Here is a 27,835-nt window from a genome sequence, read left to right on the forward strand (position 1 = left end):
CGCTAGGTAAGTATTGATCGTACAGGGTCTCTGATTTACAAACTAATATAATGCGTTCATAAGCATAAACGATTAAATGTTTCAAGTAAATATCGTTTCCTTTTTTTGTTTTGGTTGTAAAATTATATATATTTTTAACATACCTATTTTTAACGATACCTACGCAGATGCTCCCGTACTGATGAGCGACATTGGAGGAAATCTCGGAGTTCAGCTGACTTTCTTCACTACAAGTTCATCCTGAACTCCTACTATTCTGCCCTTAATCTTTATAAGCAACAATATTTTTCTAATCTCATCTCTACTCTTTCCTTTAACCCTAAACGTCTGTTCAACACGTTCAACACTCTTCTCCGCCCACCCCCACCTCCTAACACAACCTCTCTCTCAACTCAAGATTTTGCAAGCCACTTCAACAACAAAATTGACTCCATCAGAAGTGAAATCAGCTCTCAACATACTTCCAATCTCCCACCCCCTCAAAAGCTCACGATCACCCAAAACCCAAATATCCAAAAATGCAGCTCTTTTGCGCCTGTTAATGAGGAAGAAGTTACTGCCCTTATACTGTCCTCCCACCTCACTACCTGTCCCCTCGACCCCATCCCCTCACAGCTACTCCCCTCCCTCTCTTCTACCCTCACCCCCATACTCACACACATTTTCAACCTCTCCCTCAGCACTGGTATATTTCCCTCATCTCTAAAACATGCACTGGTCACACCTATCCTCAAAAAACCTTCCCTTGATCCAACCTCCCCTTCAAATTACCGCCCTATTTCCCTACTCCCTCTTGCCTGAAAGCTCCTCGAAAAGCTAGTTTACGCACGTCTATCCCATTTCCTTAAACTAAACTCTCTTCTTGACCCACTGCAATCTGGATTTCGTTCCCATCACTCTACAGAGACAGAAATTGTCAAGGTTACCAATGACCTACTTGCAGCAAAATCCAAAGGCCACTTCTCTCTGCTTATCCTCCTTGACCTGTCTGCAGCCTTTGACACTGTTGACCACCCTCTTCTGCTCCAAACCCTCCAATCCTTCGGCATCTGTGACACAGCTCTCTCGTGGTTCTCTTTCTATCTGACTAACCGTACATTTAGTGTAGCCTTCTCCGGAGCATCCTCTGCCCCGTTACGACTTTCTGTTGGGGTACCTCAAGGCTCTGTCCTTGGTCCCCTTCTCTTCTCAATCTACACATCGTCACTAGGTTCCTTAATAAAGTCCCATGGGTTTCAATACCATTTGTATGCCGATGACATCCAAATCTACCTCTCTGCACCAGACCTACCTCCTTCCTTACTAACCCGTGTCACTAACTGTCTTTCTCACATCTCATCTTGGATGTCTTCTCACTACCTTAAGCTAAATCTCTCCAAAACTGAACTCCTTATTTTTCCCCCTTCTTCCAATGTCTCCACCCCCAAAATTTCTATAACTGTTGATAATTCCATCATTACCCCTACCCCGCTCGCCCGATGTCTTGGGGTCACACTTGACTCAGATCTTTCCTTCACTCCTCACATCCAGTCCTTGGCTAAAGCCTTCCGCTTCCACCTTAAAAACATTGCTAAAATTAGACATTTCCTTACACAAGATACAACCAAGATTTTAATCCACTCTCTCATCCTTTCCCGCCTCGACTACTGCAATTCCGTCCTCTCTGGTCTACCTAGCAGCCGCACAGCTCCTTTACAATCCATTATGAATGCCTCTGCAAGACTCATCTTCCTTACTCGTCGCTCTTCATCTGCTGCACCTATCTGCCATTCCCTTCACTGGCTTCCTCTTGCCTCTAGGATTAAACATAAAATCCTCACCCTGACATATAAAGCTCTCAACTGCACTGCTCCCCCCTACATCTCAGAACTTGTCTCTAGATACTCTCCCTCCCGTCCCCTTCGATCAGCTCAGGATCTCCTCCTCTCTTGTTACTTCCTCACATTCACAGGACTTCTCCAGACTGGCCCCCATCTTGTGGAATTCCCTGCCTCGCTCCATAAGACTCTCCCCTAGTTTTAACAGCTTCAAGCACTCCCTAAAAACTTTACTATTCAGGGATGCATACAACCAACACTAACCTTTCCTAACGCCATTGCTTTCCCCTTGAACCCCTTAGATTGTAAGCCTATGGGCCCAGCTGTTTACAGATCGCTTCATAAGAGCCGACTACAACAGTGAAACTCTCGGCAGGGTCCTCTACCAACTTGACCCCTACAAAAGCTATCCTGTACACCGACTATGTTTACAGCGCTGCGGAATCTGTTAGCGCTCTACAAATACCTGATAATAATAATAATAACATAATAAGGAACATAATAATTGTGGCCCAAATTTCAAAACATACTTACAAGTAAATATAGTTGAAAGTGTAGTAGTTTCAAAACAACGGAGGGATGATGTAATGCTGCTGTACTGGATTCAACGATAGTATTCAGTGAATGTATTCATTCATTGAATACTATGTTGCTAGTCCTCTGCATCGGCGTGTAACGCATGCGTAGTGGTTCTCATAGCCGGGAGCGCGCATTGCTCTACGTAAACAGCGGGTGGGACCGATGTATACGTAAGATTAAATAAAATCAGGAAGTTGCGGGTGGGAGGAGATTGTCCATAAAACGGACACAAATTGGTAATATAAATATAATATTTATTTTACACTTTTTTTTAAAAAAAAGTGTCGGTTTGATTAATATACTAACAAGCAATTAAGACATACGTTCAAAGGAGAGAAAATTGACATTCACTTTAAGCCAGGTAACGAAAGTAACAGCCATATTTTTCTGACCCTTGCAAAGCAAGAAAAAATAAGAAAAGAAAAAATAAAATAATAAAGTCTGAAATCTTTTGAGGATTCCACATAATGTTTGGAACTCTCACAACACCCAGATTGTAAAGAAGACATTCCTTAGAGTTCTTAGAGGCTGGACAAAAAGAAGGAACCACAATTTCCTGAATAATAGTATATGCATTTACTACCTTGGGAAGAAAGAAATAGCTAGTGTGAATAACTGCCTTATCTTGATGAAAAATCAGAAAAGGAGATTTGCATGACAATGCTGAAATCTCAGAAACCTTTCTAGCTGAAGAAATAACTAGAAGAAAAAGAACCTTCTAGGGTAAAAGCTGAAGGCTTAAAATATGAAAAATATGAATTGGCTCAAAAGGATGAGTTTGAAGGTCCCTCCAAACCAGTTTAAGATTCTGGACAAATAACTGGTTTAATTCTGATCATAATCTGAACAAAAGGTCTGAAAAGCTCATGTAGACCCTCCTACAGGAACTCAAGAACAGAGTTCCAGTGGTAAAGTATGCAAGCACACCATGCAAAAAAAATGTTTTCCAGACCTAATGAAAAATATGCTGGTTACAGGTTTCCAAGCTTGAATCAAGGTGTTATCCCTTTTCCTCAGGTCTGAAGCAAAACAGATCTTTTTTTTCCCCCACGATCACTTTTATTAACACCCGTCACTTTATAGACACTAAGTGAAATTTTGGAAACCAACCATTTAAGTTACATTAAAGTGGAACAAAAAGGCTAATCGTTTATTGAAAAAATAGTTTTAGTTTTTTTTTACCTTACATACAGTGCCTTGCAAACGTATTCACCCCCTTGGCCTTTTTACCTATTTTGTTGCATTACAACCTGGAATTAGAATGGATTTTTTGGGGGTTAGTATCATTTGATTTACACAACATGCCTACCACTTTGAAGATGAAAAATATTTTTGTATTGTGAAACAAACAAGAAATAAGACAAAAAAACTGAAAACTTGAACATGCATACCTATTAACCTCCCAAAGTAAATACTTTGTAGAGTCACCTTTTACAGCAATTACAGGGTTATTGGGGTACTTCTCTATATGCTTGGGCCATCTAGCCACTGGGATTTTTGCCCATTCTTCAAGGCAAAACTACTCCAGCTCCTTCAAGTTGGATGGGTTCATCTGGTGTACAGTACATTAAGTCATACCACAGATTCTCAGTTGGATAGTCTGGGCTTTAACTAGGCCATTCCAAGACATTTAAAGATTTCCCCTTAAACCACTTGAGTGTTGCTTTAGCAGTATGCTTAGGGTCATTGTCCTACTGGAAGGTGAACCTCCGCCCCAGTCTCAAATCTCTGGAAGACAAACAGGTTTCCCTCAGGAATTTCCCTGTATTTAGCGCCATCCATTATTCCTTCAATTCTGACCAGTTTCCCAGTCCCTGCCCGATGAAAAACATCCCCACAGCATGATGCTGCCATCACCATGCTTCACTGTGGGGGAGGTGTTCTCGGAGTGATGAGAGGTGTTAGGTTTGTGCCAGACATAGCCTTTTCCTTGATGGCCAAAAAGCTCAAATTTTAGTCTCATCTGACCAGAGTATTTTTTTCCATATGTTTGGGTTGTCGCCCACATGTCTTTTGGCAAACAGCAAAGGTGTTTGCTTATTTTATTCTTTAAGCAATGGCTTTTTTTTCTGGCCACTCTTCTGTAAAACCCAGCTCTGTGGAGTGGACATCTTAAAGTGGTCCTATAGACAGATACTCCAATCTACGATTTGTAACTCATTTAGGGTTATCTATTGTCTGTTTGCTGCCTCTCTGATTAATGCCCTCTTTTTCTGGTCCATGAGTTTTGGTGGGCGGCCCTCTCTTGGCTGGTTTGTTGTGGTGCCATATTCTTTCCATTTTTTAATAATGTGAGCGTGATAACTTAATCTCCCAGAAGTCAATGGAACAAAAGAAAAAACGCACATACACTATATATATATATATATATATACACACACACACACATATATACACATAATGTAGTGCATTGCTGATCTCGAGTTGACTTTACTTTTGTCTATGGGGGAATACGTGAACGAGCAAGCAATATTCTAAGTTCAGCTTTTCTTTCTTGTCGGGTTAGCGCACAAGTGAAAACAGTTTACTTTCAACTTATAATACAAGCTCAACCCGAAGAGTGCAAAAAGCCGACATGCTTGTGCAGTGAATGCTCAAGCGGAAGCATTAATTAGCATTTCACTTGTAATCTGGCCCTATACTTATAAAATCCTATGATGCTATTTAAAATTATTTTTTTTCGTTACATATACTATTTCTGCCAACTAAAAAAGTAATTTCCTAAGAATATTTTGTCTACTGAAAAATGATTAAGGTGTCATTTGTCTGGGTACTTCACAAAAATAAATACATTAATTAATTAAATATAAAAGAAAAAACACAAAACGTTCAGGTAAATGCTAAACTAAAAAGCAAACAAACAAAAAACACACAGCTCTAGCAGAGGGGGGTGTGCAATGGCTCAACACACAATGGGTTAAAGTTCAAAACTCACTAGGGGCAGTAACAATCTTATACAGAAATGACCAAAACTTACAAAGAGCCTTGCAGCACATGTAGAATATATAGAAAATGCTTGACTTTAATACCCCAGAATACTAGGGTAGTATGCATTATATCAATACACTAGCTGTGTGGTTAAGATATTTTATTATTTAACTTTAGCTAAATAGATGAGATAGCAACAAAATAATTTTCCTACCAGACTTTATGTTCTCGCTCAATAAATAAATGGAAATTATTGGTCTACCAATGAAAATTCAGTTTTCCTAGGTACCGCGGTGCCAATGATACCCAAAAAATAAATTTGGTGTCAACATTTTCCCCTTTGTGCCTCTATTCACATCCCAAGAATTGATATACCATACTTTCTAAACAGTACTTACATTTAAGTTTTAACTCTTTTGTTTCTGTGAGGTACCGACACAAAATGTTTTTCAGCAGGCCACATATATTTAGGAAATAACTTTTGCTTGCAAAAATATATGAGAAAATGCTACCATGTTTGTGTCATTTTCTATTGTGTAACATAAAGGAGGGATGGAAATATTAGTAAAGTCAAGGGAGGCAGGTGAGGCAATGTTTACATTGAAATTAATGGAGAGAGGCAGCCATCAGCTCAACCTCTCTCCACTGTAATAGCTCAGGTGTGATATAATGGAGTGCCTGCCACACTATCAGCCACAGTGTCATATTTTAGCTAATGGAAATAATTCTTAATTGAGGCAGCTCTCAGAGCTGCCTCATGGGGGTGGGGGGAGTGAGTGACTCTGGGAGAGATTGGAGAAGCACTCTCTTGGCCCTGCAGCAAGAGGGTGCTTCTCTAACTTCTCCCAGAGACAGCATTGGGGCTGTGTCACACTTGGAGCCTGCCTGCCAGCAGCGTAATTTGGCAAGAGTCTGAAATCCTCTGGCCCTCCGAACGATTCCTGTTACAGGAGAGGAGTCTTCTAGGACTTGGAGTGGACTTGTGGAGGTGCCAGAGGACCTGTGTTGAAGCAGCAGAAACATACATTTTTTTACATTTTACTGCTGCCTGACTTTAGAAGCCTTTAACTAAGCAATATTGTGCAGCATGTGCCCCCCTGTGCTCCACCCCAAAAGGATATATAGAAATGGAAGACGTAAATTAAAGTGGTTCTGATAATTTGTGAGGTTTCACCAACTGTAAGGAATTAATTTAACTCAGACTCAGTCAAAAGCTAAAATTATATATATATATATATATATATATATATATATATATATATATATATATATATATATATATATATATATATATATATATATATATATATATATATATATATTCTCCCTGTTCATGTAATTTAGCTCTTTAAATTGAGTAATTTCCAACTCTCTGACCTTCAAATTCAACATGCTGGCTTTTTGAGGCTAACTAAGCTATAAATTTGCCTTTAATTTGCTTTAATTGACAGAGACTACCATTAAAGACAGATATGTAGCATGGTTATCCTTGAAAAAGCCATCAGGTGCATTGCAAAGTCTGAGAGTAAGAAATTACATGCAAAGGGAGCAAAATAAAAAAAATGCAAATATATTTGCACGTAATTTAGCTCTGCAAATTCAGTAATTTCGAACTATTAGACCTTGAAATGCACACTGCAGTCTTTTTAAGGCTATCCCTGCTACATGACTGTCTTTAATTTGCTTTCATTGACAGAAACTACAATTAAAGACAGTCATGTAGCCCCGAAAAGCCAGCAGGGTGGATTTCATTGTTATATAGCTAGAAATCACATGCAAAGGGCGCAAGGCAAAAAATTTTAAAAAAAGTGCTTTGGTAAAATAAATAAAATCCAAACATTCACATTCAGCGAATTATGGGGGGGTCATAGTATTTTTACAAGTGCATACTGATACCAATGCATGCATGAGCTGCAGATCTGGGTTGAAGTGGAGGCTACTGGGATACTAGAAAGCTATAGGTGGTGTACTGAGGCAGACATAATACAAAACCTCATTATATATTATGTAAGTATTATATTTTATATAGAAACATAGATATTGACGGCAGATAAGAGACAAAGGCCCAGCAAGTCTGCCCGATATTACCTTACAGTATAAACTTATCTAGTTCGCAGGATAGCCTTATGCTTGTCCCATGCATTTTTAAAGTCCCCCACAGTGTTTGTCATTACTACCTCTTGAGGAAGTTTATTCCATAAATCAATCACTCTTTCTGTAAAGAAGTGCTTCCTCAAATTACTCCTGAATCTACTACCCTTTAGCTTGAGATCATGACCCCTTGTTCTTCAATTTTCCATTTTATGTAAAATACCCACAGCCTCAGTTTTACTAAGCCCTTTAACGTACTTGAAAGTTGCTATCATATCACCTCTTTCCCTCCTCTCCTCTAAGCTAAGCTATACATATTTAGGTAATTGAGCCTATCCTGGTAAGTTTTATTTTTTAGACCATGTACCATTTTGGTAGCCCTCCTTTGCACAGATTCAAGTTTGTTAATATCCTTCTAAAGATATGGCCTCCAGAACTGCACACAATACTCAAGATGAGGCCTAACTAATGATCTATAAAGTGGCATAAGAACCTTACTATTTCTGCTGCAAATACCTCTACCAATACATCCAAGCATTCTGCTAGCCTTAGTCGCTGCATTACTACATTGTTTACTAAGTTTTAAATTATCTGAAATAATAATTCCCAAGTCTTGTTCCTCATCTGTAACAGTCAGTAAAGTGTCATTGAGTCTGTAATTAGCATTTGGATTTTTCTTCCCTAAATGCATTTTTTTACACTTTGCTTGATTGTACGATCCCAGTCGTTTGTCCAATCCTCCAATTGTTGTATACCACTTCTCGTTTTGCCTAACCCCCCCCCCCACCAGAACATCCATGTTACAAATTTTTGTATCATCTGCAAACAGACATACTTTCCCCTGTAGCCCTTTGCTGATATCACAGATAAATATGTTATTATTATTCTTTATTTATAAAGCGCCAACAGATTCCGCAGCGCTGCCCATGGGTACAAGGATAATAGTACAATGGAGAAACAATACGATAAAAGACAACATTTTTACAGACAAATACAGGGGGAATTGAGGGCCCTATTCCCGTGGGAACTTACAATCTAGATCCCAGGCCCCAGAACTGACCCCTGAGGAACACCACTAGTAACAGCCCCCTCTGCTGAATGAACTCCATTTACTAAGACATACACAGAAATACACAAAACACACATGCACCCACCCACACATACACAGACTACAAACATGCCCAAACACACACGTACAGATAGACACACACACATACACAGATACATACATACACTACTCACACAAATTCACACACTACAAATATACGTACATACACTCACATACATACATACACTACTCACACACACACGCATGTACCAACTCACACACACGTATACATACAAACACATTCACACATATGCACAGACAGAAAAACGCACATACACACAGACACACATAGACAGGCATGCATGCACACACCCCCATACATACAACTCTGTAACAGTTTGTCAAAATCTAGCAATAGAATAGTATTTAATTGGGTGGGGGTGCGGCTAAATGTATCCGCGCCTGTTTGGCCAAAACTCCTAGCCCCGGCCCTGGGCTCCCTCTTCTTGTCTCTCACCCAGTGCACTCTGAGTGGCGGTCACACTCTTTCCAGACCCAGTTATAGTCACAGTCCCACCAACCCAGACTTCTGGCAGCAGCTCTCAAGCCAATCCCCCAAGCATCACCAGGCAAGGGCCAGCTGACTGAGCAGACTAGTTACTTGACTAGTTGACTTCTCTCCAGTCTCTCTCCTTCTCTACCGGTGATGGTCCAAGGCCAGGTCGCAGCCATGCCATCATGAGGGAAATTAATTATAACTGTGCACTGTCACTCACTCTGAGTCTACTCTGTCTGTATATAATAATTTATCAAACAGTTTAATAAATTAATATATACAGAGTCAGTGTAGTGACAGTGCAAGTTTAAAGTAACAATTTATAAGACTATTTAGTGACTGTGGAAGGTTCAAGAAAATAAAAACAAAAATATTACTATTAATAATAAAAAAAAATTGCTATATGGTACAGCTCAGAACAGCTACAGGTTGAGAGCTAAAATGCCCAAACAGCAGCATTTTAATTGGGAAAATTCAGGTGCAAAAATATTAGTGCCGACTATAGTCATTGCTGCTGCCCAGTATATATAGTAACTTATTAAGTATGTTTTATAATGTGAGACGCTGAGCTGTTCTGAGGTGCACAAATATTAGTGCCAACTATAGTTCTTGCTGCCCAGTATAAGGCTCTATAGGGTTCATATATATGTTTCTCAGGCGTATCATAGCCAGTGCCTCACCAGCCTCTGACCTCACTGCACGTCCCTGAAATAAATATGGTGGCAATATAAATACGACAGCAAGAGGGAGGCTACAAGTTACCCCTTGAACAGGTTAGCAATAGCTTGGGGTTTTACGTCTCAGGGCTAGTGAGAAAACATGCTACTTGCTTCCAAATGTACATCCTAGAGGTACCAAGTAAATATAACAGACAGCCATTATCAGGCTGGTGGTGAACAGAGATGCCATAGGGCATTCAATTAAACATCTAAATATGTAAATAAATAATTTATAGCCTGGAAACAAAACCTCATAAGTTTGCAAAAAGCACCTCAGGGATGTCAAATAAGCCTTTTGGGCTTGCCAATAAAATGCCCAGGGCTTACATATAGACCCAGGGCTTGCAAATTAGCTGCCAAAAACCTACAAATACACCAGGGCTTGAAATTGTTTACGTTAGCTTCCAGTTGCAAACCTGCAAAAAAAAAAAAAAACTGAGTTTGCTAATAAACACATCAGAGCTTCTATCCCTAAAAAAAACCAAAACACAACCTGCAGTTAAACACCCATGGCTTGGAAAATAAGAAAATGCTAATATATCCCCTATAAAGTCCACTCTGGAGAGGTAATGCAGTCCAACTCCTTAGCAAATCATTTTTATGTTTTATGCTACTATATAGCTTTTTTCACACACGTGTGTTTGTATGTGTAAAATATTACAATAGTGAACAAAATAAAAAATAAAAAAAGTGTGCTAAAATGCTTAAATCGCACTAATATGTAATGTAGTGCGTGTGTTCATGTCCCTATGTGAATCATGTGTACATGTTCATGCTAATAACTGGTAGACCACAAAGGTGTCATGTACTTACCTGTCAGTACCTTCATCTACTGTAGTTACCTGAGATAACAGTAGCCTAGCCCTCTTGAGGCAGTGCAAGCACAGTGCCAAGGATCTCACAAGGAGCAGCATACTGTAGACCAGTGGATTGACACAAAAATCTGCATTTACCTGGGAGGCCTGTGACATCTCCACAATGAGAGAAGAATTCTCACTGCCTGGCTGAACTTCTGTCATGCCCTCTGTCCAGGAGGCATTCTGAGAGGGGGTCCCATCTCAGTTAGAGAACCCCAATCAATAAGGTGTATATCTGCACTTTAGAATTAACCTCACTCCATCATCGAAGCAAAATTTGAACTGAGGGATTCTGGAAGAGTGGGAGGGATTTAAGTGCTGGTATGCTGGGGTGTTTTGCCACCTCCTAGTGGAATAAGTTTATATGTGATGTCTTGTGAAGTCTCACCATCTTAAAAATTGAATATCAGTTTTGTCTCTCTTTAAATCGTTAAAGGGACACTGACTGCATGATTCAGATAGAGCATGCAATTTTAAGCAACTTTCAAATGTACTCCTATTATCAATTTTCTTCATTCTCTTGCTATCTTTATTTGAAAAGCAAAAATGTAAGTTTAGAAGCCGGCCCCATCTTTGGTTCACAACCTGGGTTGTCCTTGCTGATTGTACAGCACCAATAAACAAGTGCTGTCCAGGGTTTTAAACTAACAATTGGCTGGCTCCTTATCTTAGATGCCTTTTTCAAATAAAGATAGCAAGAGAACGAAGGAAAATTGATAATAGGAGTAAATTAGAAAGTTGCTTTTAATTGCATGCTCTATCTGAATCATGAAAGAAAAAAAAAATTGGGTTTAAGCTTATAACACAAAAGGAAACTCCAATACCTAATGGTTTGTTAAATCCTGAAATAACATCATACTTTTTGTATATTTTATTTGTGAACATTCTTGTTCACTAAAATGTTTTTGCGAACATAAATCACAGGGCCCGCTGTCAATTGGATTGACATCAAATCACATGCTATTAACATCAGTGGGGGGGACAAAGACAAAATAGATTCAGGCAAGAAAAAAAAAAAAAAAAGGTTGCAATCATTCTGGCAATTTGTTAAAAGTCAAAGCCATGCACATAACCGCAGCATAAAAAAGTATAGTGTTACACATGCATCGTGTATTAAATACTCCATAGGGATTTCTGTGAATATGCTTTTAAAAACATCAACTTGTGACGGATAACAAAATGTATTAACAAAAACATTTTGTTTATCCTCAATAACACAATCTTATTTTTTTCCCCCCGGTTTTGGAAACTCACCGAGATACAGCAAGTAACCAGTTCTATTAGCTTCAATGCAACAGCAATGCCAGGAGTCTGCTCTTAAACACACACAGCCTGGATGACTCAAACAAATCTATTGTGTATGGGTTGCTCACATTGCTCTAAAGCACTGGTTTTTAAACCTGTCCTCACGCCTCCCCAACAGGATCACCCTGGGTGAGAGCAGGTAAAATAACGGTTTACTAATCATTTGATTGTTTCACCTGTGCTCTCGTTCAGATATACTTAAAATGTGGCCCGTTAGGGAAGCCTGAGGACAGGTTTGAAAACCAGTGCTCCATTTTTTCGGGCATCTGGGTGCAACTAGTACCCCAAAAAATTAAGCTTGCCGCTTAAATTTGGGTCTCAGACCCCAGCACATTCCATTTTTCTCCTCTCAACTCCCGTTTACCTCCGCTGCGGTTAAATGGCGGCAGGAAATAAATAATGTGGTTTCATGCGCCTAAGCATTTTCCTCTGAACCTCTGTACACAGTCCTTTTATTGTATTAGTGCTGGCAGGGCTGTGAGCAGAGGTTCAGAGAGGAAAATGCTTGGGAACTCGGAACAACATTAGCAACGTTAAAAAAGCTTTTAGATCATGCAGGGTCAGGCATTGAACAGCAGTGCTGGAGTAATTTGTTACAATCGGCACCACTGCTTCACTGCCTGGCCTTGCAAGCTTACAGAGTAGTTTCCTGGTAATGAAGAGAAACGTAAGGAGAGCAGGCAGAGATGAAGTTCAGTCCCCTTGCCGACACCCTGTCTGCTCTCCCCTGATAGTGTTGGTCAAGCTAGGCAGTGTATGTATCACCCCACCGGCTGCTACATAAATGCTTAAGGGGACAATGCATGACTGCATGTAAACAGTAATTAAACTATGCCTAAATCAGAAGCAATATTCAAGTAGTGCTATATTTTAATAGTATACCATTGTGCAGGGGAACATTTACTCTTTTCCAATATATAAAAACAAAAACAAATGTGCAGTAGTTCTACCTATATACCCTAAACAACAGAGGAGACTTGCAAAGAACTGAAGATAGAGGCTCATTCAATATGGCCTCTAATTGCTTTTATTATCCATGCCTCCAATATGAAAAGGAAAAAAAACAAATGATGAGGTGGCTGAAATACAGACTGCACAGTATGTAAGTGTATTAGACAAAAACAAAATGTATGCATGCCTAATACATTTATTTATTTCATGATGGATTTGAGTCTACAAGATCTTACATGTGGGTTTACACTCCAGTCCACTAGGAGGCAAAAACACCCCTACCAGAGCTTTAATCCGTCCCACTTTCCCATAATCCCTCAGTCATACATAACATTAAACATTTAAGAAACATGAAACCCAATTGTTTTCTTTAATGATTCAGATAGAGGATGCAGTTTAAATTAACTTTCCAATGTAATTCTATTATCTAATTTGTTTTGTTCAATCTCTATACTTTGTTGAAAAGTATACTTAAGTAGGCTTAGAAGCTGCTGATTGGTGGCTGCACACATATGCCCATTGTCATTGGATTTTAGCTAGCTCCCAGTAATTCATTACTATTCCTTCAACAAAGGATACCAAGAGAATAAAGCAAAGTTGTTTAAAATTGAATACACTATCTAAATCATGAAAGAAAAATGTGGGGTTTCATGTCCCTTTAAAGAATCGTTGACCAGGTTTTCCAGGGTAATCACTTATGCCATCTCCATTCTACCTCTTTACCATCTATGCTCCTTGTTCCCTCCGTTTCATGTTATTTGTATGCTGGTTTAATGTCTTTGTTCTCATTTACTGCTAATCTCCGACTGCTTGAAAGCATGGCAGGCCCCGTTAATACACTACAAGCGCATACAAAAGAGATAGGGATCGATTGAGAGACGTTTATATAAGCTAAGTAAGCATAGAATTATCCAAAATTAGCACCTAGTGTACACTTCTGTTAGAGGTATTAAAGGGATCGTAAAGTCATAATTAGACATTCGTGATTTAGACAGAGCATAACATTTTAAACAACTTTCCAATTTACTTCTATTATTTAATTTACTTCCTTCTCTTGTTATCCTTTGCTGAAGGGTTTATCTAGGAAAGCTCAGGAGCAGTTAAGAAACTAGGTACTAACTGCTGATTGGTGGCTGCATATATATATATATATATATATATATATATATACCAATTGTCATTGGCTCTTCCATGTGTTCAGTTAGAAACCAGTAGTGCATTGCTGCTCCTTCAACAAATGATACCAAGAGAATGAAGCAAATTTCATAATAGAAGTAAACTGTAATGTTGTTTAAAATGGTATGTTCTACCTAAATCATGAAAGAAGAAAATTGGGGTTTCATGACCTTTTAATATAAATTTTAACTCGTCCAAAAAATCTTTAGTTATGCATAGTAAACAAATTACAAAACAGAAACGTTTTATTCAGCTTTTACCACACGCCAGGCTGGAGTGGATCCTGCCGGAGCTTATTGGGGATAATGAACCCCAAAAAAAAGAATCTTGTGTATTTCAGACCGATCATAACATTTTTTAAATAAAATAAAAAAATAAAACGTTTCTAATTAACTTTATCAAATTTGCTTCGTTTTCATTATATTTTTTGTTGAAAAGATACCCAAGTAGGCGTCTGGAACACTTCATGGCAGGAAATAGTACTGCCATCTAGTGCTCTTGCAATAGGATATAAAACAATCTAGCAAAACTGCTGCCATATAGTGCTCTAGACATAGGCAGGCTCCTGAGCTTACGTCCCCTGCTTTTTAACAAAAGATACCAAGAGAACAAAAATAAATTGATAATAGAAATACAATTAGAAAAGTTATTTAAAATTGCAAGCTCTGTCTGAATCACAAAATATTTGTTGTTTTTGTTTTATATCTTCCACAAATTAGCTACAAGAAAGAAGATCAGCTAAACAACATTAAAGGGATATGAAACCCAAAATGTTTCATTCATGATTCAGACAGAGCATGTCATTTTAAAGATCTTTCTAATTTACTTCCATGATCAATTTTCTTTGTTCTCTTGGTATCTCTTGTTGAAAAGCAGGGATGTATGCTTAGGAGCCAGCCCATTTCTGGAGCACTTTATGGCAGCAGTTTTGCAAGAAGATTATACATTTATAAGAGCACTAGATGGCAGCACTATTTCCTGTAATGCAGTACTTCAGATGAATACCTAGGTATCTCTTCAACACAGAATATCATGAGAACAAAGCAAATTTTGATAATAGAAGTAAATTGGAAACTTTTTTAAATGGTATTCGCGGTTTGAATTACAAAGGAAAATGTTTGGGCTTCATATCCCTTTAAAAATGACTATGGTCCTGGACTATAAAACAATGCAAATTTTGATAATGTAGAGATACAGTATATACATATATGTGTTTTCTGATTGGCTGGTGGTTGCCACATAATACAGGGTGCAAGGAAAATGAAAGTAACTGAAATTTGTCAGAAAAAAAATAAAATTCTACTACTCATATGGAATTCCGAGGATTAAAATCTTGCCTGCATGGAGAGAAATCAATCAAAAATTATTATTTTTTTAATATTATATTGTGATGTAATGTCTCTCCTTCACATCCAGAACCTTGTAAAGCTACATAAACAGCTCTCAAGCTAAAAATGTCATTTCCAAAAATTCTTTCAAGGACCTCACAGTGCTGACGAGACTTCATAGATAATCTTGCAGTAAGTGGAGAGCTTTAGATGATTGGCCCTACGTGTTACTACAATGTCTTTTCATTATGCATTTGCTGATTATGTAATTCTGCAGTATTTAATAATCCTTAAAAAATTACCTTGCTTAACTTGTTTGTGCTGCAGTGTCCCTTTAAATTTGGGGCACCTAAACTATTTTTTATAAGGACAGCTAGCTATAAATTGCAGAATTGGTGGGGCCACAATATAGTACGCTGACATGTAAGCTAAAGTTAACATCTCAAAATAAAATTAGATTACAATCACATTTAAAGTTAAATTTACTAGGTATGTGCATAATTTCCGTAAGGCTGCCGCATTCGTCTGTTTTCGGAGCCGCACAGATCTCAGTGTGATGCACTTTCACAAGAATATTTTGCGGTTCTGAAAACTGACTAATGCGGGTTGCGGCAGGCTACTTCCGCTTTCCTTACGGAACAGGAAAAAAAAAAAAAAAGAATGCACATACCTAAAAATGACTAATATCTATTTTCTACTCAGTAGTGCTGAGGGTCACACAAAAAAAACTTAAAAGGGATAGATGTGGCCTGCAGGCCACAGTGTGCACAGTGCTGCTTGAAATCATGAGTTGGGTTTTTTTTGTTTGTTTTTTCAATTTTCATTTTAAGGTTTAACCTCCTCTAGTTGAATACACAACTAAATAGATAGATGTTGTAAGTTCAGATGTACATAAATCAATCTTCTTGGTCTTTCCTCTGGTATGTTCAATACTGTACAGAGAACTAGAGTATCACAAATCGCAAAAACATCTCTAATTACAGGTACAAATTCCCAGAGCAGGAATTCCAAAACCCAAAATTATTCTGAAACCAGACTCTCTCACTAATATTTTTTAAGAAAATAAAATGAACTATTACAGTTTTCCCCACCAGTAAGTCACAATATTCTCTGCCTACATCTTGGTTTTGTGTTCTAAAATGCAAATGCTAGTCTATAGTTATTTAAAAGGCCATAATAGTTGAAACATAACATGCTCTATTTTGTAAGAACATGCAATTATAAGACTATTAACCCTACACTACTGTGTTTAACACCTGCAAATTGCCACTTGGGAACTGCGGAGCACTGCTGGTTACAAGCGAAACACACCGCTGACCTAATCGGCAGCGCTAGTTGCAAGAGTTCTGTAATTAACACTGCTGCCTAAATCAGCAGTGGGTTTCACTTGGGACCAGCAGTGCTCTGCGGTTCCGGAGTGGTACGTTTACTGTGTGTTTCATCTCTTTGAAGGAGTTAAACACACAGTAGAGTAGGGTAGATAGTCTTAAAATTGCACGCTCTAACGAATTCAAGCTTGTAACTATTATAGGATACGTTGCTGGTTATTAAGGGGTTAAGCTATGTAAAATCCCCCCCCCCCCCCCATAAAAGGAACAAACTTTTTATCAGACACAATCAATGTATGATATACGGACAACAACAAAAAAAAAAATACATATGTATGTATGTATGTATGTATGTATGTATGTATGTATGTATGTATGTATGTTATTATTATTATATATATATATATATATATATATATATATATATATATATATATATATATATATATATCAGGAAACTAAAAAAATGTGCTACATCTGTGTCTAACAAATAATTTCTGGTTAAACAATACAGCACAAAATGCAATGCACAGCATCTTCTGACCCTAAGAGTTTCTGTGTGGCCATCAGCATTTGCTCATTTCTCATTAAATCTTTGGTATTTTCCCCAGATATTGTAAATTTCAGTAGAATATACTGTTAAATCAAACTCCTTAAAGTGAAAGTCCATTTTGATGAATTAGTGCCCGGTTTTTAATAATCCTTTTAAAAACCAAGAGCACTTTAATTCATCAAAATTGACATTTCACTGTTTTCTTCAAAAACGTACCCTTTAATCCTGGCAGCCGCTCCAGCACTTCCTCCACCCGTCGCAAGCTGTCTTTGCGGGTCCAAAATGATGAATCCGGCTTCCTCCAATCACAGTGTTGCATTAGGACAAGATTCCCCCGGGGGGAAGCTGTGATTGGAGGAAGCCTGATTCGTCATTTCTGACGTCTGCAGAGGCTTCCGACGGCCAGGGGAAATCGCTGGAGCGGCATTCAGGATTAAAAGGTACGTTTTTGAAGAAAACTGTGAAATGTCAATTTTGATGAATTAAAGTGCTCTTGTTTTTAATAGGTTTATTAAAAACCGGGCACTAATTCATCAAAATGGACCTTCACTTTAATAGTAACTCATTTTAATTAACATTAGTGTTCTATATTGCACAGCCCTAGAAGTGAATTGGAAAGTTGTTTACAATTGGGTGGTGCTCAATCTGAATCATGAAAGTCTAATTTTGCTTTTAGTGTTGCTTTAAATATTCCGTTTCTCTTTGATAATTAAAGGGATATTTGAGTCAGACAGAGCACACCATTTTTTAAAACTTTCCAATTTACTTCTATTATCAAATTTGCTTTGTTCCCATGATATTCTGTGTTGAAGAGATACCTAGGTAGGCATCTGAAGCACAACATGGCAGAAAATAGTGCTGCCATCTAGTGCTCTTGCAAATGAATAACATTCTTGCAAAACAGCTGCCATACAGTGCTCCAGAAATGGGCAGCTTACGTCCCTGCTTTTCAGCAAAAGATACCAAGAGAACGAAGAAAATAACAGAAGAAAATTAGAAAGTTGTTTACAATCACATGCTCGATCTGAATAAGAAAAAAAAATGTGGGTTTCATATTCCTTTAACTCCTATGACTAAGTGCCGACAGGCACGAAACGCGTAAGGATGTCTTGTTTTTTGTCCTCCATCCTCTGGAATATGTTATTTTAACTATTCTAATAAAGCATTGGATTTTATTTTTAAAAAAATATTTCCCTTGAGTGCTGCCTATATTGGTTTGTTGGATTTCCGTTACTTCATTTGTATTCTACCAAAAGCCAAGTGTTACAGCTTTTTTTTTTTTCCCCAAACATTACAACTTCACTAACATGGTCTTGCATAAATGATTAAATATTGATGTATCAAATAATTTGTTTTGTTTTCATAATCATAAAGTTTTAAATCCACTTACTTATATTTAAAAATGAAGCTTCTAAAAATATATATATATATATATATATATATATAATATATACACACACACACTTATCGTTTTCCAATAAACCGCCCCGACGACCGCCCATAAAAGAAGGCTGAACTAGAGGATAAATCATAATTTATCATCTTCCAATTGTGCTGCACTATTTCTCATGTAATTTAAAATTTCATAATGTACTGTCTCGCTAAAGATCGCATGCACATTACACTGTAAGTACACTTCAACCTAAATGATCAGGACCCCATTTTTAATGCTCCATTACCACGCATGCGCACATGCTTTCATACATCATAATCTCCTGTTTAACGCATTGTTAATTTACTTACAAAATTCAGTTACTTACATTTTTTAAGGGATCAAAAAAGCAAACAAAAGTGAGATTGTAAATCAAAATTAAACTTTCATCATTTGACAGGGTATGAAGGGACTATATTTGGTATGTCTTACAGACATTTGGTTTTCCCTTACAAATTATTAAAAACGTTCAAGCACTATACTCTAGTCCATTTGCCACAGTCAGAAGGATAGGACCCTTTAACATCACTAATGGAACCCGTCAGGGTTATCCATTTCACCATTGATCTTCGCATTAGTTATGGAACCTCTGGCACAAGCAATTAGATCATCTTCCACAATTTCAGGTATTACACTGGGAGATCATACAGATAAAATTGCTCTATTTGCAGACAACGTGACTATTCTGGTAACCACTCCTATGTCCTCGATTAGGGAAGTATTCAACATTCTAGAGAAATTTGGTAGAATCAGCTTGCATAAGGTGAATGTCCTTAAAACTGAATACATTAGCAATTAATATTGATGTAGAGACCTTAAATGATCTTAAGAGTCACTTTCGGTTTGAGTGGAGAACTGACCTGATTATACATTTGGGAGTTCTATTAGGGCCGGAAATCTTTAAAGTCATTCAGAGCAAATTTGATCTATTAATCACTGAGATTAAAAAACTGCTTAACAGATGGGATTACAAGGAGATCTCATGGATGGGTCGCATTGCCATTCTTAAAATGTCCATTTGTCTAAGGTTCTGTATTTATTTAGATGCATCCCATTTACGATCCCCAAATCAAACTTATCCCAACTACATTCCCTGTTCCTAAAATATGTCTGGAAAGGTAAGATACCGAGAATTGCTAACCACATCTTGCGACTCTCATAATCTAGGGGAGGCATTGCTTTCCCCAATATTCATCTATACCACAATTCCTCCAGACTGACCCACATAGCAGGTTGAAGTAATAAATAAAAAAACCAGGGATGGTTTCATCTCGAGATAACCCTTCTTCCCAGGGGTATGAAGCTAAGGGATCTAGTATGGATTCCTAAACAAAGATTGAAGGACCTTCCACTCACTAATGACATAATTATAGGAAACTGCCATACCTGGCATACACTTTGACATCATAAAGAAATAGCCCCACATCCTTTACCCATACATGGCCTTAAAAGGTCTACTTACTGGTCTCCCAAATATACACGACTAGAAATCAGTCAGTTCTACAGACAAAACCTAGATGGCTTCTCTTTGAAAGTCACAGAGTGTTAAGTCTTTTTCAAGCTAGGGGATTCCCAAAAATGCACCTTAGTGAATGCTCTAATTGAGAAAAAAGATGGAGAGCTGGGAGCAAGCTGGTTAAACCAGTGACGATCCGTCATCTTCTCTTACTTAGAGACTATAGTGAAACCATTCCTTGGCAAATTAAAGCCTGGGAAAGAGAACTAAACAAACAGTTTAAAATCAATGACATAGTACGTGCAACCACACTAACTAAAAGACCTATACATTGCATCTCATATCTTGAAACCTATTTCAAGGTCCTCTTAAAATGGTACCTTACCCCACATAAATGATCTAAAATCTACCCCAATGCCTTGCTAGACTGCTGGAGATAATGTGGAGAAGTTGGTTCAGACACCCATATATGGTGGTCATGTCCAAAAATTTCCCCTATGTGGGCACAGGTTTTTCACTTGTGCACAGATATGGGACTTACAGTAACTTCATCCCCGGTTCTTGTATTATTGCACATAGGTATTAAGAATATTTCGAAATCTCAACAAGCCCTAATATCTATTATTCCTACAGCGGTAAAAGTATGTGTGGCTCGATGTAGGAAAAAGCCAGGTGCCCCTACCATGCCACAGGTCATACAAATGATCGATTAGCTTGCTAACATGGAAAAAGGCTTTTACAATACAATAAATAACATGGATCGCTATTGGGCAATTTGGGACCTATGGTTCCAATATAGAGATCATGTTTAGACCAACCTATAGACGCCTTCACACCTTAGCATCTTGCTTTAGTGCTTCTTAGTGCTTCTTAGTGCTACCCTCCCCCCCCCCCCACTTTTTTTTTCCTCTTATGCCTCTCTTCTCTCTCTCTCTCCTCCCCTCCTCACCCCAATTCCCTGGACCATCTAGATATATCTTTTTCTTCCCTCCCTGGACCCTAGTGGTGTTACCTAAATGGGCCATAACCTTACTGTAATCAGATTGCCTTATTGCTGTAACTCTATTTGTTTTTTTCTTTATAAATGCCCAACTTTAACTGTGATATCGCTACTGGTGGGTGAAGTTCACCTCAACTCATTTTTTACTTTTGTCATTATATTTTTGTAAGAATTTCACAGTGACGGACTTGAGCAACTATTATTGTGGTCGATTGACCCCTCTTCTAAGGTAAATGTAAGTTGGGACATTTCTCTTTAGTGGGGATAGCTAATATGTAAAGCTATCCCTAGATACCATTGTTATCTCAGGCTAAATGCTATTACGTTATCACTAAAATAAGGATTTATGTAACGTGTTGTTTATGTTACAATTGCTGTACAAATATTTTCCTTAATAAAAAACATAAATAAAAACTTTCATGATTCAGATAGAGCATGTAATTTTAAACAACTTTCTAATTTACTTCTATTGACAAAATGTGCAGTCTTTTTATATTTACACTTTTTGAGTCACCAGCTCCTACTGAGCATGTGCAAGAATTCACAGAATATACATATATGCATTTGTGATTGGCTGATGGCTGTCACAGATTAAAATAATTTGCGTTTCTTATCCCTTTAATACATTTTATATAAATTCTAAAATGTGTCAACTGTTTGTATGGGCTCTGCTTTGAAAAAGATTCCCTAGAAGTTTATTGAAAGAACTGCATTTTCTGTAGGATTCAGCACACACTTAAAGGGACACTGAACCCAATTTTTTTTCTTTCATGATTCGGATAGAGCATGCAATTTTAAGCAACTTTCTAATTTACTTCTGTTATCAATTTTTCTTCGTTCTCTTGATATCTTTATTTGAAAAAGAAGGCATCTAAGATAAGGAGCCAGCAAATTTGTGGTTCAGAACCATGGACAGCATTTGTTTATTGGTGCTGTCCAATCAGCAAGGAGAACCCAGGTTGTTCACCAAAAATGGGCCGGCATCTAAACTTAAATTCTTGCTTTTCAAATAAACATACCAAGAGAATGAAGAAAATGTGATAATAGGAGTACATTAAAAGCTGCTTAAAATTGCATGCTCTATCTGAATCACAAAAGAAAAAAATTGGGTACAGTGTCCCTTTAACCCCTTAACGACTGAGGACGTGCAGGGTACGTGATCAGAAAAAAGGCAGTTAACGCCTGAGAACGTACCCTGCACGTCCTCAGTGTGGAAAGCAGCTGGAAGCGATCGCGCGCGCGTGCACGGGAGGGTGGGGGCGGGCGCGTGCACGGGGAGGGAGCGGGTGGGAACCGCTACACTACAGAAAATGCTGGAAATAAAAAATAATAAAAAAATGTCAAAATTTTTTTAAAAAAAAAAACAATCAGCAAAGTGGTGGGGGTTTGTCTGTGTGGGGGGGGGGGAGCTACACTACAGAAAAAAAACAAACAAACAAAAAAAAGCACTTTTTATTGTAAACTGGGTACTGGCAGACAGCTGCCAGTACCCAAGATGGCCCCCAATAAGGCAGAGGGGAGGGTTAGAGAGCGGTTTGGGGGGGGGGGATCCTACACAGTAGCATATGTAAATATGCTAAAAAAAAAAATTTTTTTTTTTTAAAACCCTTTTATTTTAGTACTGGCAGACTTTCTGCCAGTACTTAAGATGGCGGGGACAATTGTGGGGTGGGGGAGGGAAGGGAGCTGTTTGGGAGAGATCAGGGGGTGGGATGTGTCAGATGGGAGGCTGATCTCTACACTAAAGCTAAAATTAACCCTGCAAGCTCCCTACAAACTCCCTAATTAACCCCTTCACTGCTAGCCATAATACACGTGTGAGGCGCAACAGGATTTAGCGGCCTTCTAATTACCAGAAAGCAACGCCAAAGTCATACATGTCTGCTATTTCTGAACAAAGGGGATCCCAGAAAAGCATTTACAACCATTTGTGCCATAATTGCACAAGCTGTTTGTAAATGATTTCAGTGAGAAACCTAACATTGTGAAAAATTTTACGTTTTTTTTAATTTGATCGCATTTGGCGGTGAAATGGTGGCATGAAATATACCAAAATGTGCCTAGATCAATACTTGGGGTTGTCTACTACACTACACTAAAGCTAAAATTAACCCTACAAGCTCCCTAAAAGCTCCCTAATTAACCCCTTAACTGCTGGGCATAATACACTTGTGGTGCGCAGTGGCATTTAGCGGCCTTCTAATTACCAAAAAGCAACGCCAAAGCCATATATGTGTGCTATTTCTGAACAAAGGGGATCCCAGAGAAGAATTTACAACCATTTATGCCATAATTGCACAAGTTGTTTGTAAATAATTTCAGTGAGAAATCGAAAGTTTGTGAAAAAATTTGTGAAAAAGTGAACGATTTTTTGTATTTGATCGCATTTGGCGGTGAAATGGTGGTATGAAATATACCAAAATTGGCCTAGATCAATACTTTGGGATGTCTACTAAAAAAAAATATATACATGTCAATAGATATTCAGGGATTCCTGAAAGATATCAGTGTTCTAATGTAACTAGCGCTAATTTTGGAAAAAAATGGTTTGGAAATAGCAAAGTGCTACTTATATTTATTGCCCTATAACTTGCAAAAAAAGCAAAGAACATGTAAACATTGGGTATTTCTAAACTCAGGACAAAATTTAGAAACTATTTAGCATGGGTGTTTTTTGGTGGTTTTAGATGTGTAACAGATTTTGGGGGTCAAAGTTAGAAAAAGTGTGTTTTTTCCCATTTTTCCTCATATTTTATCATTTTTTTATAGTAAATTATAAGATATGATGAAAATAATGGTATCTTTAGAAAGTCCATTTAATGGCGAGAAAAACGGTATATAATGTGTGGGTACAGTAAATGAGTAAGAAGAAAATTACAGCTAAACACAAACACCGCAAAAATGTAAAAATAGCCTTGGTCCCAAACGGACAGAAAATGGAAAAGTGCTGTGGTCATTAAGGGGTTAATATAAAGAAATTCCACTTACCTAATAACTGCCCTCATCTAACTAAATTCCCAAGGCAAAAGGGCAATCAATTCCTCCTGTATGTTTGTCAACGTACCCATAGGCAGTGCTGCAGAATATGCTGGCGCTTTATAAATATAATAATAATACTGTGAATGCTGTTAAACTGTATTTTTTAGCCACTTTCAGAGAAACATGGGCATTGCAGAAAGATGATTTGTTTAATGCTTTAAAGCAAACACTCGGCACACCTGTAGTGACTTATTACCACTACTGTATTTTTGGACTTCTATTGTATTATGCCTGTCACTTCACTTTTAAGTGATATTTGGGTGTGGATCTTGCCAAATGAAAATTGACAGATCTTTACCAATGATGAAAGTAGGGGAGTTATATCTAATACTGATGAGACACCCATGAAAACCAGTTCGACTATATGAACTATACAGGTAGGTAGGGTCAGGAGTGTGCCTAGAGCACTATATGGCAGTAGTTTTGCCACAATGTCTACTGCTGCCATCTAGTGCTTAAATGCATTCTTGCACAACTGCTGTAATATGATGCTTCAGACATGTGCACGCTACTTACCTAGGTATGCTCTTCAACAAAAAATACCATGAGAATAAAGTTAATTTGATAACAGAAAATAACATTTTTAAAGTTTCAAATTTACCTCTGAATCATGAAAGAAAAATTTAGGTTTTCACATCCCTTTAACCCCTTAAGGATCACCGACGTCCCCTGTATGTCACTGGCCTTTTTTTGGGACTTGATTGTTTTATAGTGCGGTCTTGCCACCAGCGTTGAGACTGCTCTATTCCCCAAAGCCTGCTGGAGGGAGGGCATTCATAGCGTGTTCTTGCTAGACTTGTGCTATTATGTCCTGAAAAAACCCTTAACGACCAGTGACATGCAGGGTACATTGTGGTCATTAAGGGGTTAATTTGTTATAAATAAGAACTGGATACAAAGCCCTTCACTGACGTCTTATCTACCATTTACCAAAACACCATGAAAGTTTCCAAAGACAAAGCAATTTATTTAACTACACTCACACTGAATTCTAATGCTCTTACTTGTACTTTTTCTCTAACGTTAGGCTGACAAGGCAACAAAAAAGGATTTTATTCTAGTGACAGGAATACATTGTTAAGGCACTCATTAGTACAGCTTCCTAAGCCACTCTTCACAATACAGACTGCGGTACAGGACATTGTTCTGCTACACATGTAACGGAAACGACAGGCATTGCATAACGTGCTGATGGTTCATCTGGGACATGCATAGACCATACCAATCAGACCTCCTGTTGTGTTCCATTTAACTCTTCTGCATCTAAAACATAGCTTAACACCTGTAGTAACACAGCAGGAGTCAGGCCTTCTCAATAATTACTATACATGTTGTTTAATAAATACCAATGATCTGTCAGTATAGTGCTGAAATCTCTCCTTTACAGTCCTACATTGCAAGTAGCATCACCTTCATATATTTATTATAGAGACCATGACACTTTAACCACAGGCCTAAACTGCCAGTTAATGCTATATAGTGAAAAAAACAAGAGATAAAAATACACCATTTTTTTAAATGTATATACAAAAAACAGAAAATCTGATAACAAAAAGAAAAAACTTTAAGAAGCATGTACATTAAACAGTGAAAGTAGTATATAAAGTACAATGTCTTATTAGTTTCACTTAAAAAGTTAAAGGAACATTAAACCCAAGACATCTTTTCATGATTCAGATAGAACATGCAAATTTTTAAAAAAAGCTTTCCAATTTACTTCTATCTAATGTGCTTAGTTCTCTTGGTATCCTTTGTTTAAAAGCATACCTATGTAGGTTTAGGAGATGGGAGCTAGATGATGATTGGCGGCTGCACATATATGCCTCTTGTCATTGGCTTACCAAAGTTTTCAGCTAGCTCTGAGAAGTGCATTGCTACTCCTTCAATAAAGGATACCAAGAGAATGAAGCAAAATCGATAATAGAACAGATTTAAACAAGTTTACAATTAACTTCTATCTGAATCATGAAAGAAAACTAAATTGAGTTTCATGTCACTTTAAGAAAAATGGCATTTAAGAGTAATTTATGTGTTTATGTTTGTTCTGACAGAACATAGAGTACACAATGGAAGTATTAGAAATCTGGTACCTAAATGAAAAACACTAATTAGTTAATCTTGTTGCAAGAATTAATCCCAGAGAGATTAACCAAGGAAAGGCTTCCAAAGGTGGCAAAAACATATAGAAACTATAGTATGGATAATAAAAAAAAACTGTGATAAAGTGCCCCACAATTAAACAAGAGTTGTAACAATGCTAAATTATCTATTAACTAAAATATTCATGAAATATTGTCACAATGCAAGGTTTTTAACAAATAAAGATAACTTACATTCATGTTGTGCTAAATACTTTTGTCAATAAATATAAAAAACAAAGAGAACTGCAGTAGCCTAAACCTCTGCAGTCCAATACAGTTGCATGATTCATCCTTTCTGCAAGACATTATCTCCTCCCTCCAGCGAGTTTGAATTAGAGGACTCATAGAAAGGACTGACTCATTGTTTTCTCATAAACAGTGATGCTGAATATTCCCTTACCGCGCAGGTTGCTCTCTTGGAGATACGGAGGAGCTGTGGGGGTCGCATTGCCAGAATTTGGAGAAATAAGTGGAGAACGCTCATCAATTCCATCCGCAGCCATGACTGCAGCAGCTTAGCCAGAGAGGAGGAAGCAAGCTTCTCACAATGTGTGTGTCACAAGGCTGGGAAACACAAGAAAGAGGGAGGAGACAATACAGCAATCGGCAGCCTCCCACCTTATGCCTGTCAATGTTACAAGGTTACAGAACAACATTATATTAATATGCACTAATTGCACTTAGGTTAGTGGAAATAAACCACACATATTGTTGTGCATATTATTCTTTTTCTGGTGTTTCCTTCAAATTATAAATATTAATAAGAAACATAAAAAGCTTTAACATGTGAACTTTATTTCACAGGATCAGTCAGAACAAAGAGAAGCAATGTTTAAATAGAAATCATGCCTTTTTTTTTAATATTCCCTAGGAATAGTATACTTTAGCTATGTAGCACGTTTGATTGATAGATAAGATAGATATAGATCGATATGCACAATTTATATATATACATATATATATATATATATATATATATATATATATATATACATATATATATACAGTATATATATATATAGATATATAGATATAATATAGATATATATAAATAATATATATAAATATATAGATCAAAATCGATAGACATTGATAGATAGCAACATATACATACATAAATAACAAAGTACTATTAAGTACAATAAGTAAAGGGCAATAAAATTAAATTATATGCTCTAATAATTTATTAACACATAGTAGAAGTACTGCTTGGGACCCACAGAGCACTCCTGGTGCACAGTGGAAACTGACACTGAATCAATCAGCAGTGCTAGTCGCACAACTCAGCTGTGTAACTAGTGACAGTGGTGGTTTCCACTCTAGACCAGCAGTGCTCTGCAGTTCCCGCCCGCTAGTTCTACTGTGTGTTTAACCCCTGTGGAGGGTTACAACTTTAAAATTACATGTATGTGTGTATGTATATATATATATATATATATATATATATATATATAGTTCAACTATAAACAGTGGTGTGTGACAAAATTCCATGTGTGTATTATATCATATATAATATACTAAAAGCAACATA

The 27,835-nt window shown here is 37.5% G+C and overlaps 1 protein-coding gene across 1 annotated transcript in view; it reads right to left on the reverse strand.

Annotated features, from left to right (window-relative positions):
- The window catches only part of PIP4P2 (phosphatidylinositol-4,5-bisphosphate 4-phosphatase 2), a 263,098-nt gene extending 236,284 nt beyond the window's left edge, over positions 1 to 26,814 (reverse strand). The window contains exon 1 of the mRNA XM_053715190.1: positions 26,705 to 26,814. Coding sequence (XP_053571165.1) covers positions 26,705 to 26,807 — 103 coding nt within the window. The 5' untranslated portion in view covers positions 26,808 to 26,814. The remainder of the gene's footprint in view (positions 1 to 26,704) is intronic.
- Between the last annotated feature and the right edge of the window lie 1,021 nt (positions 26,815 to 27,835).

Source organism: Bombina bombina, chromosome 5 (genome assembly GCF_027579735.1).
Source record: "Bombina bombina isolate aBomBom1 chromosome 5, aBomBom1.pri, whole genome shotgun sequence".
Lineage (NCBI taxonomy): Eukaryota > Metazoa > Chordata > Amphibia > Anura > Bombinatoridae > Bombina > Bombina bombina.